The following is a 14965-nucleotide window of genomic DNA, read 5'->3' on the forward strand; positions in this document are numbered from 1 at the left end:
GTCAGCTAAATAACGTGAGAAGAGAGCTTAGAGATTTCCTTCAGCAAAGTCCTGCTCTGTCAATACTTTGCATTTTGGTAGTAATGGGAAGGTTCCCGGATTGTGTTTCTGTAGGATTTCCCCTTTGGTTCCTGTGAGAGCTGAAGCAATCACTATACATCCCTCACACCGTCACTTAAGACACATCCATTACTTTATTCCTTATTCAGGGAATAGCCTTGCTTGTCATCTCTTGTATCATTTCACTTTCACAGGCTGATCATTCATTTGATAAACTCACCTTCCTCATTCAGATGATTTAGCTGCCTCGTTGCTCATTGTAATTATAATTTTTTTTTTTTTTTTAAACAGATTCTCGCTCTGTCACCCAGGCTGCAGTGCAGTTCAGCTCACTGCAAACTCCGCCTCCTGGGTTCAAGCAGTTCTCCTACCAAAGCCACCCGAGTAGTTGGGATCACAGATGCGCACCACCACGCCTGGCTAATTTTTTGTATTTTTAGTAGAGACGGGGTTTCGCCATGTTGCCCAGGCTGGTCTCGAACTCCTGGCCTCCAGTGATCTGCCCACCTCAGCCTCCCAAAGGCTGACCACACCCAGCCTATAATTCTTAACTTTAATGCAAAATAATTAGAATATGATACAATTTTACTTAACAGACAAAACAGGAAAGACACTGAGGCAACAGGAACAGCTTAGACTAATGCACTGGGTTATGAAATTTAGAACAGAGTATTAGAAGGAACCACAAGGAACACAATATTGCCGGAGTCTCATGTTGGGGAGACAAGGAAAGCAGTTGGAAAAGTTGAGGCTGGATGATGAAGTGGCTTACATGCCATGAGAAGGAGTTTAGACTGTCTTTCAGGCATTCAGGAACTGTTGAAGGGAACACAGAGAAGTTACAAATTACGGGTACCATATAAAGATAAAGCTGGCAGCAATATGGAGAATGAATTGGAAGGGACGAGACTAGAAACAGGGACAAACAGGGTCTGAGAGCACTAAAGTTCTCAGGTGAAACGTAGTGCAGACTCAGTTAACTAAGAGGTAGAATTCTTGGAGCTTTGGAGACATTAGATGGAAGTAAGAGGATGAGGGAAGGTGTCAAAGCTGATTCATAAGTTTCTGACTTTCTGACTTAATAAGGGAATGCAGAAGGAGAAGCATGTTTGGATGAGAAGATAATCAGTTCAGTTTTGGACAGGCTAAATTGAGGTGTCTGTGAGACAACCAGGTGAAATGTTCTATAGATATATGGATATACATCTCAAGGATGAGGTGGATGTAGATGTAGATGAGGTCATCCAAACAGAGGGTATAGGGTAAGTAGGGAATAAACGGAAGGTACAACCCTAAAAAAGACCATTCCATGAGATAAATATAAAATGCTTAGAATAGAACCTGACCATAGTGAGCATTGGTCTGCCTGGCTTGAAGTTGTATCTGACTCCTTAGGAAAAGAAAGGAGGAGGCAAGGTGCGCTAATCTCTTTATTACTTGATTTCTTGGATTACCCCATTTCTAATTCGTGGGAGTCCTGGCCTGATCCAAGTACTAATTGGATCCCTTAACTATGGATGGGAGAAAGATGATGCACTCAGTGCTTGGTGATTGTTCTGGACTTTGCCAGTAGTCAGCAGTCAGCAAAGCATAACCAGAGAAAGAGAGAGAAGGGCAGGGGGTGGGGAGGGCCTCAGGAACTAGCCAAAGGGGCTGCTGGGCTGGCTTGTGCTATGTTGGGGCCTTTGTCCTGCTGAAACTGTCCACACAATGGAGCTGGGTTACATGCTGACCTGGCATTCTGAGTATGGGGCTGGGAAAGAGATTCTGTATGGTGGAAGCAGAGATAGATAGTCACCTAGTCCCTGAGGGCTGCATCTCCATTAATCCACAGTGAAATCACTAGAAAGGATGTTCAATATATGATAATAATAAATTATGTTTATATGTAATTCACACCTCAATTCATTTATACTTTGATTTTTTTTTTTTAAGAGACAGGGTCTGCCTACATTGTCCAAGCTGGATTTAAATTCCTAGGCTCAAGCAATCCTTAACCTCAGGCTCCCAAATAGCAAGGACTACAGGCATGTGCTACTGTACCCAGCTCATTTATTTTTATTTATTTTATTTTGTTTTTATTATTTTTATTTTATTTACTTATTTGTGAGACGTAGTCTCATTCTGTCACCCAGGCTGGAGTGCAATGGCATGATCTCAGTCACTGCAGCCTCTGCCTCCCGGGTTCAAGCCATTCTCCTGCCTCAGCCTCCCAAGTAGCTGGGACTACAGGCATACACCACCATGCCCAGCTGATTTTTGTATTTTTAGTAGAGATGGGTTTCACCATGTTGGCCAGGCTGGTCATGAACACCTGCCTCGGCCTCCAGAGTGCTAGGATTACAGGTGTGAACCCCTGCGCCTGGGCTTTATTTATTGTTTTGAACAGAATCTCCCTCTGTTGCCAAGGCCAAAGTGCAGTGGTGCCACAAGCTTACTGCAGCCTTGAACTCCTGGCCTCTGGTGATCCTCCTGCCTTGGCCTCCCAAAGTGCTGGGATTACAGGCATGAGTCACCATGACTGGCTATTTTTCCTTTTACATTTTATTTATTTTATATATAATTTATATATATAATTTATTTATATATATTTACATTTATTTATATTTTTACAATCTGGCCGGATAGGCAATAAAATACTATTTTGTTTTCTTTTAAAGAGACACAGTCTCACTCCGTCACTCAGGCTGGAATGCAGTGACATAATCATAGCTCACTGTAGCCTTGAATTCCTGGACTCAAGTGAACCTTCAACCCCAGCCTCCTGAGTAGCTAAGACTATAGGCACGTGCCACCACACCCTCTAATTTTTAAAAAACTTCTTATAGAGACAGGGTCTTGCTATGTTGCCCAAGCTGGTCTTGAACTCCTGACAAGGTAGTCTTCCTGCCTTGGCCTCCCAAAGTGTTGAGGTTACAGGCATGAGCCACCACACCTGTCCAGCGTAGATTGTTTATGGAACTCAAACCTGATATATTCTTCAGGTCCTGATAATATGAGCTGGCTAGGGAGTAGCTGCAGTAAGATGGTGAGTCAGTCCTGGACATCCTTAGAGGTGACTGTGGTAATCACATGGGACTCACTGTGGAGGAACACAGCAAGAAAAATAGCTCTGCCTGCAGATTTCCTAAGCTATATAGACCCACTTGCTCTCTCTTACTATGGATTATGGTTATATAGCACTCTCTGGGACTAAGCAATGGAACCTTCCTTATTGAAGTGGGGAGTAAGCTAGAATCACTGTCACTGTCCTAAAGTTTGAAAGACTGATCATTAGTAATCAAGAGATAACTCAGTTAAGTATAGAGATAAATGAGAATTCAGGGTGATTACCGCTAGGAGCCATTAAGATTTATAATAACTTTGTAATTACTCAAATTTGTTATTTTACAAATCCTTTCTCCATTTTCATAGTTCCTGTTGGAAAAAACTTCAAAAACATTTGTATACTTACTTAAGGCCAGAAGAAAGGTGGAGAATCTACAGCTAAAAACATTTTGCAACCCCTGAAAAGAACCCCAAATACGAGAATGAAGTAGAATAATAGCAAAGGGGGGAACAAGTGAACAAGAAAAAAAGATGAAGATGAATTGGAGTGTGTCCTGGCATCACCCAGGAGGGTTAGACCCCAGAAATCCCCTTACTCCTAGGCAATTCTCCAAAGTCACCTTCCTTTGCAGATTTCTTTTCTTTTGTTTTTGTTTTTGTTTTGTTTTGTTTTTTAAGACAGAGTCTCACTCTGTGGTCCAGGCTGGAGTGCAGTAGTGCAATCATGGCCCACTGCAGCCTCAACCTCCACGGGCTCAGTGAACCAGGCTAAGGCCTGGTTATTTTGTGGTGTTGTTTTGAGACAGGGTCTCACTCTGTTGCCCAGGCTGGAGTGCAGTGGCACCATCACAGCTCACCACCTCAGCCTTCCAAGTAACTAGGACCACAGGTGCATCCCACTTCTGAAGGGAGACACAGCCTTTTTTTGTTTTTTGTTTTGAGATGGAGTCTTGCTCTGTCGCCCAAGCTAGAGTGCAGTGGTGCAATCTCGGCTCACTGCAAGCTCCGCCTTCTGGGTAAACGCCCTTCTCCTGCCTCAGCCTCCCGAGGAGCTGGGACTACAGGCGCCCGCCACCACGCCCGGCTAATTTTTTGTATTTTTAGTAGAGACAGGGTTTCACCGTGTTAGCCAGGATGGTCTCGATCTCCTGACCTGGTGATCCGCTCGCCTCAGCCTCCCAAAGGGCTGGGATTACAGGCGTGAGCCACTGAGCCCGGATTGTATTTGTTTTTTGTTGTTTTGTTTAAAAAGGCTAGGCTAAGGCTGGGTGAGGTGCCTCACGCCTGTAATCCCAGCACTTTGGGAGGCCAAGGCAGGCAGATTGCTTGAGCCCAAGAGTTCAAGATAAGCCTGGGCCACACGGCAAAACCCCATCTCTACAAAAAATACAAACATTAGCTAGGTGTGATGGTGCATGCCTGTAGTCCCAGCTATTTGGGAGGCTGAGGTGGTGGGAGGATTGTTTGAGCCTGGGAGATTGCGCCATTACACTCCAGCCTGGAGTCTCTCCTTTTTTGAAACACAGCAAGACCCTGTCTCAAAAACAAAACAAAACAAAACAAGAACAACAACAACAAAAATAAGGCCAGGTTCTATGGCTCATGCTTGTAATCTTGTAATCCCAGCACTTTGGGAGGCTGAGGTGGTAGAATCGGTAGGATGGCTTGAAGCCAGGAGTTTGGGACCAGCCTGGGCAACATAGTAACACCTCATCTCTAAAAAAAAAATTTTAAATAAGCTGGGTACAGTGGCACGTGCCTGTAGTCCCAGCTACTCAGGGGGCTTAGGTGGGAGGATCGCATGAGCCCAGAAGTTTAAGACTGCAATGACCTGTGATCGCGCCACTGCACTCCAGCCTGCGCAACACAGTGAGACTACGTCTGTAAAAAATAAAATAAAATAAAAGGCTAGGCTAGTAGAAAACAATAAGCATACTAATTGTATGTAAATCTATGCAAAAACTCAAGTAAGCTTTTGAGAGTTCATCTCTAGTTAGGTTTGAAAGAGGCCGGCATTTAGCTAAGTGGGGAGACTGATGTCAAAGGAAATGGGCCGAGGTTTAGTTCTCCATGAAATTCTTGTCAACGCTGATGAAGAATAAAGGCAAGAGGATGGTAGCTGCAGATAAGGAAAGCTAGCCATTTTATTTGTCGTCTATAAGAGATTGAATTAACTGCCCTTTGCTGTTCCATCTCTTATTATCAGAGGCTACAGGATTGGTGGGTAGAGATAACCCATTCCTGTTAATAAAACCCCATTGAGTGGCTTCTGTTTACTTTTTAAATTTTTTAATTTTAATTTTTTTTTTTTTTTCGAGACGGAGTCTCACTCTGTCTCCCAGGCTGGAGTGCAGTGGTGTGATCTCAGCTCACCACAGCCTCCACTTCCTGGGTTCAAGTGATTCTCTTGCCTCAGCCTCCCAAGTAGCTGGGATGACAGGTGAACACCATGATGCCTGGCTAATTTTTTTGTGTATTTTTAGTAGAGATGGGGTTTTGCCATGTTGGCCAGGCTGGTCTCAAATTCCCAACCTCAGATGATCCACCCACCTCAGCCTCCCAAGGTGCTGGGATTACAGATGTAAGCCACCACACCCAGCCAAATTTTCAATTGTTTTTGAGACAGGGCCTGACTCTGTCACCAAGGCTGGAGTGCAGTGGTGCTGTCTCAGTCCACTGCAACCTCTACCTCCCAGGCTCAAGTCATCCTCCCACCTCAGCCTCCCCAGTAGCTGGGACTACAGGTGTGTGCCATTGTGCCTGGCTAATTTTTGTATTTTTTGTACAGGAGGGGTTTCGCCATATTGCCCACGCTGCTCTCTGACTCCTGAGCTCAAACGATCCTCCTACCTCAGCCTCCTGATTTGCTGGGACTACAGGTGCAGGTAGCTCCTGTTTTTAAGTGCTTTATTCTGTGCCAGACACTGTACCAGGCTCTTTACCTACATTATGTTATTTGATACAGAGGAAACTGAGACTCAGAAAGCTTATGCTAATCTGGCCAGGTACAGTGACTCAGGCTTGTAATCCCAGCACTTTGGGAGGCCGCGGCGGGCAGATCACTTGAGGCCAGGAGTTCGAGATCAGCCTGGCCAACGTGGTGAAACCCTGTCTCTACTAAAAATACAAAAATTAGCCAGGTGTGGTGGTGTGCACCTGTAATCCCAGCTACTTGGGAGGCTTGAACCCAGGAGGTGGAGGCTGCAGTGAGCTGAGATGGCACCACTGCACTCCAGAGTAAGACTCTGCCTGGGAAAAAAAAAAAAAAAGAAGCAAGCAAGCAAGCAAGCCTATGCTAATCTAATCTATTCAACAAATATTTATTTGCTGCCTTCTGTGTGTTAAGCACCAGGTTTGCACTGGCGAAAAATCAGACACGGTCCCTGCCCTCCTGGAACCTATATATAGCGGGGATAACTTGCCCAACTAGAAAGTGGTAAAGCATATATTGTTGTCACTGCTGTTTTTAATTAATTTGGGGTACACAGAATGTTTTGTTGTTCATGATATCCTCTCCTCATTGGCCTATATATGGCTCCCACTTATTTGTTTTTAATAATGATTAAACATCATTTCTAACCATCCATCCAATAGAAAAACTAGAACCTTGACAATTACTTTTATTTTATTTTATTTTTGAGACTGAGTTTTGCTCTTGTCGCCCAGGCTGGAGTGCAGTGGCACAATCTTGGCTCACTGCAACCTCCACCTCCCAGGTTCAAGCGATTCTCCTGTCTCAGCCTCCCAAGTAGCTGGGATTACAGGCACCCACCACCATGCCTGACTAATTATTGTATTTTTAGTAGAGATGGGGTTTCACCATGTTGGCCAGGCTGGTCTCCAACTCCTGACCTCAGGTGATCCGCCTGCCTCAGACTCCCAAAGTGCTGGGATTACAGGCGTGAGCCATTGCCCCCAGCCGACAATTACATAAATTTACATGATGTGCTACCCAAGTTTCTCTTGGGTATGTAAGTGAGAAGTGGAGTTGCTGAGTCAGAAATTATGTAATTTGACCTGGCGTGGTGGCTCACACCTGTAATCCCAGCACTTTGGGAGGCCAAGAGGGGCAGATCACTTAAGGTCAGGAGTTCAAGACCAGCGTGGCCAACATGGTGAAACTCCATTTCTACTAAAAATACAAAAATTAGCTGGGCATGGTGGCGGGCACCTGTAGTCCCAGCTACTTGGGAGGCTGAGACATAAAAATTGCAGAGGTTGCAGTGAGCTGATTGTGCCACTGCACTCCAGCCTGGGCAACAGAGTGAGACTCTGTCTCAAAGAAAAAAAAAAAGAAAAGAAATTATGTAATTTGTTCATCTTTATAAGTAGGTGTTAAACTATGTCCCAAAGTCATTATCTCAGGTAGGGAACAGTGCCTCACGCCTGTAATCTCAACACTTTGGGATGCTGAGGTGACAGGATCACCTGAGCCCGGGAGTTTGAGGCCAGATTAGGCAACACAAGTGAGACCCCATCTCTACAAAAAATAAAAAAGTTAGCTGAGCATGGTGGTAAACACCTGTAGTCCCAGCTATTTGGAAGGCTGGGGTAGAAGGATCGCTTGAGCCCAGGAGGCTGAAAATGCAATGAGCTGTGATTGCACCACTCCACTCCAGCATGGGTGACAGGGCGAAACCCTGTCTAAAAAAAAAAAAAAAAAAGTAATATCTCAGTTTATACTCCCACCAGCAGTTGTAACTGGTTCTTTTTTTTTTTTTTTTTTTTTTTTTGAGACGGAGTTTCGCTCTTATTGCCCAGGCTAGAGTGCAATGGCGTGATCTCGGCTCACCACAACCTCTGCCTCCCGGGTTCCAACGATTCTCCTGCCTCAACCTCCCGAGTAGCTGGGATTACGGGTACCCGCCACCATGCCCAGCTAATTTTTCTTATTTTTAGTAGAGACAGGGTTTCATTATGTTGGTCAGGCTGGTCTCGAACTCCTGACCTCAGGTGATCCACCCACCTTGGCCTCCCAAAGTGCTGAGATTACAGGCGTGAGCCACTGCACCCAGCTGGTTCTGTCACTTTTTATCCTCACCTAATTAGACCAGAGTATCTGTGGCCAAAATCTCTGCTCTTAACACCATGATGTGCTACCCTCTCTCTTTATCCTGTCCAGGGGAAGTTTTCTGGAGGCAGCGTGAACCCTGCATGCTTCCTGAGGCCAGCAGTGGTGACTGGGATCTGGGAGCATTACTGGGTGAGATGCATTGAGGGTTACAGGGCCTTAAGTCAGGAGACTGGTGAGGCTTCTAGAATATAGGAGATTCCAATGACTTCTGGTGGACTGTTTCTCTTCTATGTAATTGAGAGCTCCAAACCCTTTGGGTGCTCTCTGACCTGTTGTCAGCAACTCTTCCTGCCAATGGATAGGTTAGATGGACCCCCTACCTTCACTATAACTCTCTTTCTGTTCATCCCCAAGCTGGGTATTATGAGGAGAAAGCACAGTCCCTGATCTGTGTTCCTTCTGTCTCCCCACAGGTGTACTGGGTAGGACCCATGCTGGGCACCATTCTTGCAGGCCTCACCTCGAATTTCTGTTCTCTGGTGCTTCATGAGAAAAGTTTGTGGCCGGTATGACTTGCTATTATGTGGAGATGGTAGAACCTATCAGTATGTCCCATTCCACCTTCTCCATCACCACACAACTCCACACCTAGGTCCCAAGTCCCTCACCAAGCCTGAGCACAACTGAACCTGTTTCCCCAAACTTTCCTGCCCCATATTATCCTTTTCCTTCTCCTTGACCAGCTGTTTCCCCAGGTCTGATCCCAGCACACCCATGTCTTTCCCTGGGGATCAAGGCTTAGGGTGTGCTGATCATGGCTGTATTAGAGGACATTAGACCTTCCCATTGCTTCATAGCCAAGACTCAGTTTCCTTCCTTTCAGTACTTCTTGCTATGACCATGTGATTTAAGAAAGATGAAATACAAGCTGATTCTAAGGTTTAACTACGAGTCCCTTTCTTATTCCTATCCCTCCAACCCCACCCCCAGCCCATGCAGGGATGATAGTGTCTTCTCTCTGTCGATCCCTGTGGTTTAAAAAGCCAGGCCTAGGGTTTGAAAAGGGAGGTGCTGTCATGGACTGGGGGTAGGGAACCCAGGCTCAGAGAAAGCCAGACGCAGCAGAACTATTTTGTCCCAGAGCTGCAGGGTCCACAGATTCCAGCCCAAACTAGCCAATGGGAGAAAGGCTTCTAATCCCTGGGAACTAAAGAATTCTCTTTAGTTATCCAACTTCCCTGCTGAACCCCACTCCTTACCCGCACCCCCACCCTTACCCCTGGCAGACTCAGAGGAGGCTGAGGCCCCCAGGAGCTCAGCCCCAAATGCCATGAAGTGAGCTCAGCTTGATGGACCTTCCAAACAGAGCTGAAGAGTATTCTAATGTTGATGTCAATCAGGACTATGAACCCCAATTTTGACACACACAGAAGGGCAGACTCTTCCAGTCCTGCTGTTCTTCACCCCCACTTCTCGTAGTCTCTCTTGCTCTGACCCCAATCCCACCCTCACTGCCATGGCTCTCTCGGCTCATCTCCCAGTTGAGAAAGGCGGGAAAATCCAACATCTTTACCATGTATGGGAGGCGACTTAGCCCTCCACAGCTGTGAAGGGGTTAAGAGGCTGGGCCAGCTACCTCAGCCTGCCCCTCCCAGGGATTAAGAGTCCTCTATAAAGGGGACTGTCCACCCAGACAAGGCCATGGGGGTAGCAGGGACCCAGGCACTGTGCCCATCCCCCCTGCCATGTGGGAACTGCGATCAGCCTCCTTTTGGAGGGCCATATTCGCTGAATTCTTTGCCACCCTCTTCTATGTCTTCTTTGGGCTGGGGTCCTCACTGCGTTGGGCTCCTGGATCCCTGCATGTTCTGCAGGTGGCTATGGCATTTGGCTTGGCCCTGGCTACACTGGTGCAGTCTGTGGGCCACATCAGTGGAGCCCACATCAATCCTGCAGTCACTTTTGCTTTCCTTGTGGGCTCCCAGATGTCCCTGCTCCGTGCCTTCTGCTATATGGCAGCCCAGATCCTGGGAGCTGTGGCTGGGGCCGCTGTGCTGTATAGCGTTACCCCACCTGCCGTCCGAGGAAACCTAGCACTCAACACGGTAATGGTTGGCTGAGAGGGGATGGGGAACCTGGTGTCCTGACTCTCTGTTGCCCTGACTCCCTGACTGGTGCAGGTGAATCAGCTCACCTGGGGTCTGGGACAATATGTGCATGTGTGAGCATGTGTGTGTTGAAGTGGTGAGGATTGACAGGTGGTTTAGAGCTTTAAGGAAGGCATAGGGCCCTGGACTGAGAATTAACAAACCTGAGTTTGAGTTTCAGCTTTCCTTCCAACTCCTTGCAGGTTCTTAAGGAAACTTATTTTACCTTTCAAGGCCTCAGTTTCCTCATACATGTAAGTGGCTGCAATCATTTCCATCATGAAGGAGCACTGTTAGGAGATACTAAGATGCAAATACAATGATTATGAAGGGGGTTGTATTGTCCTTCCTCTCCAGGGACCTGATGCCATAAGGAGATCCTTGCCGGGGAAGTCTTGAGGAGGTAACACTGTGGCAGCCCTCACGAGCTGCCTCTCTTCTTCTTCCTTTGCGCAGTTGCACCCTGCAGTGAGCGTGGGCCAGGCAACCACAGTGGAGATCTTCCTGACGCTCCAGTTTGTGCTCTGCATCTTTGCCACATATGACGAGAGGCGGAATGGCCAACTGGGCTCCGTGGCCCTGGCCGTTGGCTTCTCCCTTGCCCTAGGGCACCTCTTTGGGGTAAGCAGGAAGGAGAACAACTTCTCATTCAAGGATTCCGGGGCCCCTAAACCTTTCCCAACTTTTAAGGGTTCTTCCTGCCTACTTCACTGTCAAACATGAACATTATCCATCGCACTCTGTACTGGCACAAAGGAATCAACTCTGCCCTATCCCTCTCTTGTGACTGCTATATCTAGTCCTTCTTGACCCCAAGGTAGAAATGAATGCATCATGGCTAGACATGGGCTTTGCCTATGGATCCATAGTCTGTTCCCAGACAGGGCATCAGTTGCCCTCACCCCACTGCAGGAACCCCTGGAGAGTCATGCAGGCTGTCCCTCTCCACTTGCTGCTGGCTAGAGAAAAGATGCCGGCTCTCAGGGGCAATGTGGGTTGTGGGGAGAGAAGCTGGGGTGCAGTAGGGGGGTGTCTCAGTTACAACTGTCTCTTTTGCAGATGTATTATACTGGTGCAGGCATGAATCCTGCCCGCTCCTTTGCTCCTGCCATTCTCACTGGGAACTTCACTAACCACTGGGTGAGTGAAGGGAGAGGGGCAAGATCCTGGAGCCCATCTGGATGGTTGTGGACTGCAGGTTTCAGGCTGGATTCCTGCTCTCCTTCTGCATGTGTTGGCTGCTCTACCAGCACTCAGCTAAGGGGGCTGTCAGAGAGTGTGGCATGCCTGTGTGAGCAGGATTCATGATTTTGCTAGAAGGAGAGGCTCTTGCTCATATTTTTCCTTCTCTGGTTAGTCAGGGAGTATGCACTGAGTATTCACTGGTTGCTGAACTAGGGAGTATGAAGAGAGACAACTAAATATGAGCAGAATAAATTCTGCTCTCAGAGATCAAGATGTGTTGTGAGCACAAATGGGCCTCAGCCCCATTCCAGTTCTAATACGTTATCGGCTTTGTGTGTGACCATGGGCAAATAATCACTCTGTGCTTCAGTTTGTTTTACTATAAAATGGGACATTACGAGAAATGTGTGAAAGTTATATGTGAGAAACATTTAGCACAGAATCTGATATAAAGTAAGCACTCAATAAATATTGGTTATGTCCAAACATATGGAAATAATTTTAAAAATTTTCAAAGCTGTACACCCATTTTCATAACAGCATTACTCACAATAGCCAAGAGGTAGAAGCAACCCAACTGTTCCTCGGTGGATGAATGGATAAACAAAATGTGGTATATACATAAATGGAATATTAGCCGTAAAAAGGAAGGAAATTGTGACACATACCACAACATGGATGAATCTTGAGGACATTATGCTAAGTGAATAAGCCAGTCACAAAAAGACAAATACTGTATGATTACATTTATATGGGGTATTTAGAGTACTCAAATTCATAGACACAAAGTAGAAGGATAGTTACCAGGGGCTGATGGGGGTGGGGTGGAATAGGCAGTTGTTTAATGGGTATAGAGTTACAGTTTTGCAAGATGAAAAAGTTCTAGATATAGGTTGCACAACAATGTGAATATACTTAACACTACTAAACTGTACACTTAAAAACATATATATTTTTTTTTGAGACGGAGTCTCCCTCTATCACCCAGGCTGGAGTGCAGTGGAGCTTGATCTCAGGATCTCAGCTCACTGCAAACTCCGCCTCCTGGGTTCAAGCAATTCTCCTGCTTCAGCCTCCCGAGTAGCTGGGATTTCAGGCGCCTGCTACCACACCCAGCTAATTTTTGTATTTTTAGTAGAGATGGGGTTTCTCCCTGTTGATCAGGCTGTTCTCAAATGGCTGACCTTGTGATCCGCCCGTCTCAGCCTCCCAAAGTGCTGGGATTACAGGCGTAAGCCACTGTGCCTATCCAAAAATATTTAATATGGTAAATTTTATATGTGTTTTACCACAATTTATAAAATTTTTTTGAAAGCAACATCAAACTAGTGCAAATTGATAACAAATAGAATATACACATGCTAAGGTGTGGGATAAAGGAGTAATTTGATGAATCAGAAAATAAATGGTGAGTTTATTGTAGATATCAAGTGTACAATATCTTGTTTTCCACTAAGGTGGCAGGAAAAAGAGCAGCAACCAAGCCTGCGTATTCCTTTTCTCTTCCTACAGGTGTACTGGGTAGGCCCAATCATTGGAGGGGGTCTGGGCAGCCTCCTGTACGACTTTCTTCTCTTCCCCCGGCTCAAGAGTATTTCTGAGAGACTGTCTGTCCTCAAGGGTGCCAAACCCGAAGACTCCAATGGACAACCAGAGGTCACAGGGGAACCTGTTGAACTGAACACCCAGGCCCTGTAGAAGCTCCAGCTGAATAGAGGGAGTAGAAAGCTTCTGAGTTTACGTGGAGGGGTTGAGCCAGCCCCTAGATGAAGAAAGAGACTGTGGGGAGGGGCATGTACTTCTTTATTTTTTAACTTGTGTATGTGGTTGTTTTTTTTTTTTTTCTTTTGCTGTGTGAAATCTTTCAAGTTGCATTCATGAGCTGGTTGGTGCAAACTTCCCTTCCTCCCCATCCCACCTCCCTTCGCCGTGTGTGCTGATTGTGCATATGAATGTGAGTGTGGCTGTGTCTGAGTTTTGGGGCATGAGAGCTAAGGAAGCAAAAAGAGGTGCCATCCTATACCTCCCTTCCTCGACCCAGTATGGTGAGTACTGGGTAACCAATACCTTAAGTTTCTGGCCTTTACCCTGCTGCCAGTCAAGTGTGTGGCTCTTGATTTCTGAGGGAACAGAGAAGCAGGGAGTTACTCCTCACATGAGGCAGATGGAGAGAAGTGGAGGAGACAAGGCTTCCAAGGGTTAGGAGAAGGGACTCAAGGGAGGTGGGTGGTGAAAATGGAGGTATTAGCCCCAGATCAGGATGTAGGTGTACCAAAGAATTGGGGGGAAGTTAGTGGGAATATATAACCTACTTATCTCAGGGATGCTTGCCCCAGGGACTTGAGTGGGGAAGTAGCTCTGAGAAAAGTGAACACTAGGATTTAGCTGTTCTGTAAAGCCACATAAACCTGTCTACATCCGCTGGCTGGTTGTTTTCATTCTGGCATAATGGATCTCTTCAGAGGTCCTGGGCCAAGGAGCTTCCAACCTAAATAGGGCTTGGGCAAGCCTAGAATCTAGAAAAATTAAGCAGCTTAACTGGTCAGCCTGACATCCACTGTTGTAGCTGCCTGGCAGATGGTATTTAAGCCCCACAATTGTTCCCTAAGGCCAACACAGGAAATCTGATTCCTGGAGCAATAAATGAACGGGTGGTAGTAGGGGGCATGAGGGGAGAGGCTTTGACTCTGTTCTAATTTATTTAGAGCAAATCGAAACACTCCTCAAATGGCATCTTTCTGCTTTTATCACTAGTTCCGTGGTTTTTTTGTTTTGTTTTGTGCCTTGTGTATTTTCATTTCTCTGTCATCTGTCCTTTCATCTTGAAGCAAATCTCTTCTAACTCTCTCATACCTCAGAAATTGATTCCTTCTATTCAAATGCTTAATAATTCAGGAGATTATTATTTGTTTGAGCCCTATCTTCTTCTTCTTTTTTTTTTTTTGAGAGGGGGGTCTTACTATGTTGACCAGGTTGGAGTGCAATGGATATTCACAGGCACGATTATCGCACACTACAGTCTAGAAATCCTGGGCTCAAGCGATCTTCCTGCTTCAGCCTCCCCAGTAGCTGGGATTACAGGGGGCCAGAGCAGAGCCCTATTATCTTTTCCTTTTGGCAAGATCTTCTGAGCAGAGGCCAGAAGAGACCCTCAACTGATCAATGAATATTTACGGTTGCTTTCTTCCTTTTATGAGCCTCTTGCATACTTTGAAAGCTTTAAACTTATACCTATAATACAACGGACACCCCCTATCCCAGAAGACCATTCCTCTCTGTACTTCAGCTCTTTACTTCCTCCCAAATAAAACCTAACTTTTCTAACTAACTATTTAAGACTTGGAATAGTCCGCTTGACTAGAAGAAGGGGAAGAATGTTTGTAAATTCACCTCTAATCGGACTTTAATTCTACTATAATTCAGCAGAAAATTCATAGCGCTGTGATTTTTAGATCGACCTCACATAAAACAGTCCCTGCACTCGCTTCCCTTTTCCTTCCTTCTTCACCAA

The 14965-nt window shown here is 46.0% G+C and overlaps 1 protein-coding gene across 1 annotated transcript; it reads left to right on the top strand.

The window, feature by feature from the left end:
• Positions 1–9829: 9829 nt before the first annotated feature.
• MIP (major intrinsic protein of lens fiber) lies at positions 9830–14939 on the top strand. The gene is made up of 4 exons (XM_030823096.1): positions 9830–10227; positions 10726–10890; positions 11329–11409; positions 12967–14939. Exons 1-4 carry the CDS (start codon positions 9868–9870, stop codon positions 13150–13152), a joined length of 792 nt encoding a protein of 263 aa, XP_030678956.1. The 5' UTR covers positions 9830–9867; the 3' UTR covers positions 13153–14939.
• The last annotated feature ends 26 nt before the right edge of the window (positions 14940–14965 follow it).

Source organism: Nomascus leucogenys, chromosome 11, assembly GCF_006542625.1.
Source record: "Nomascus leucogenys isolate Asia chromosome 11, Asia_NLE_v1, whole genome shotgun sequence".
NCBI lineage: Eukaryota > Metazoa > Chordata > Mammalia > Primates > Hylobatidae > Nomascus > Nomascus leucogenys.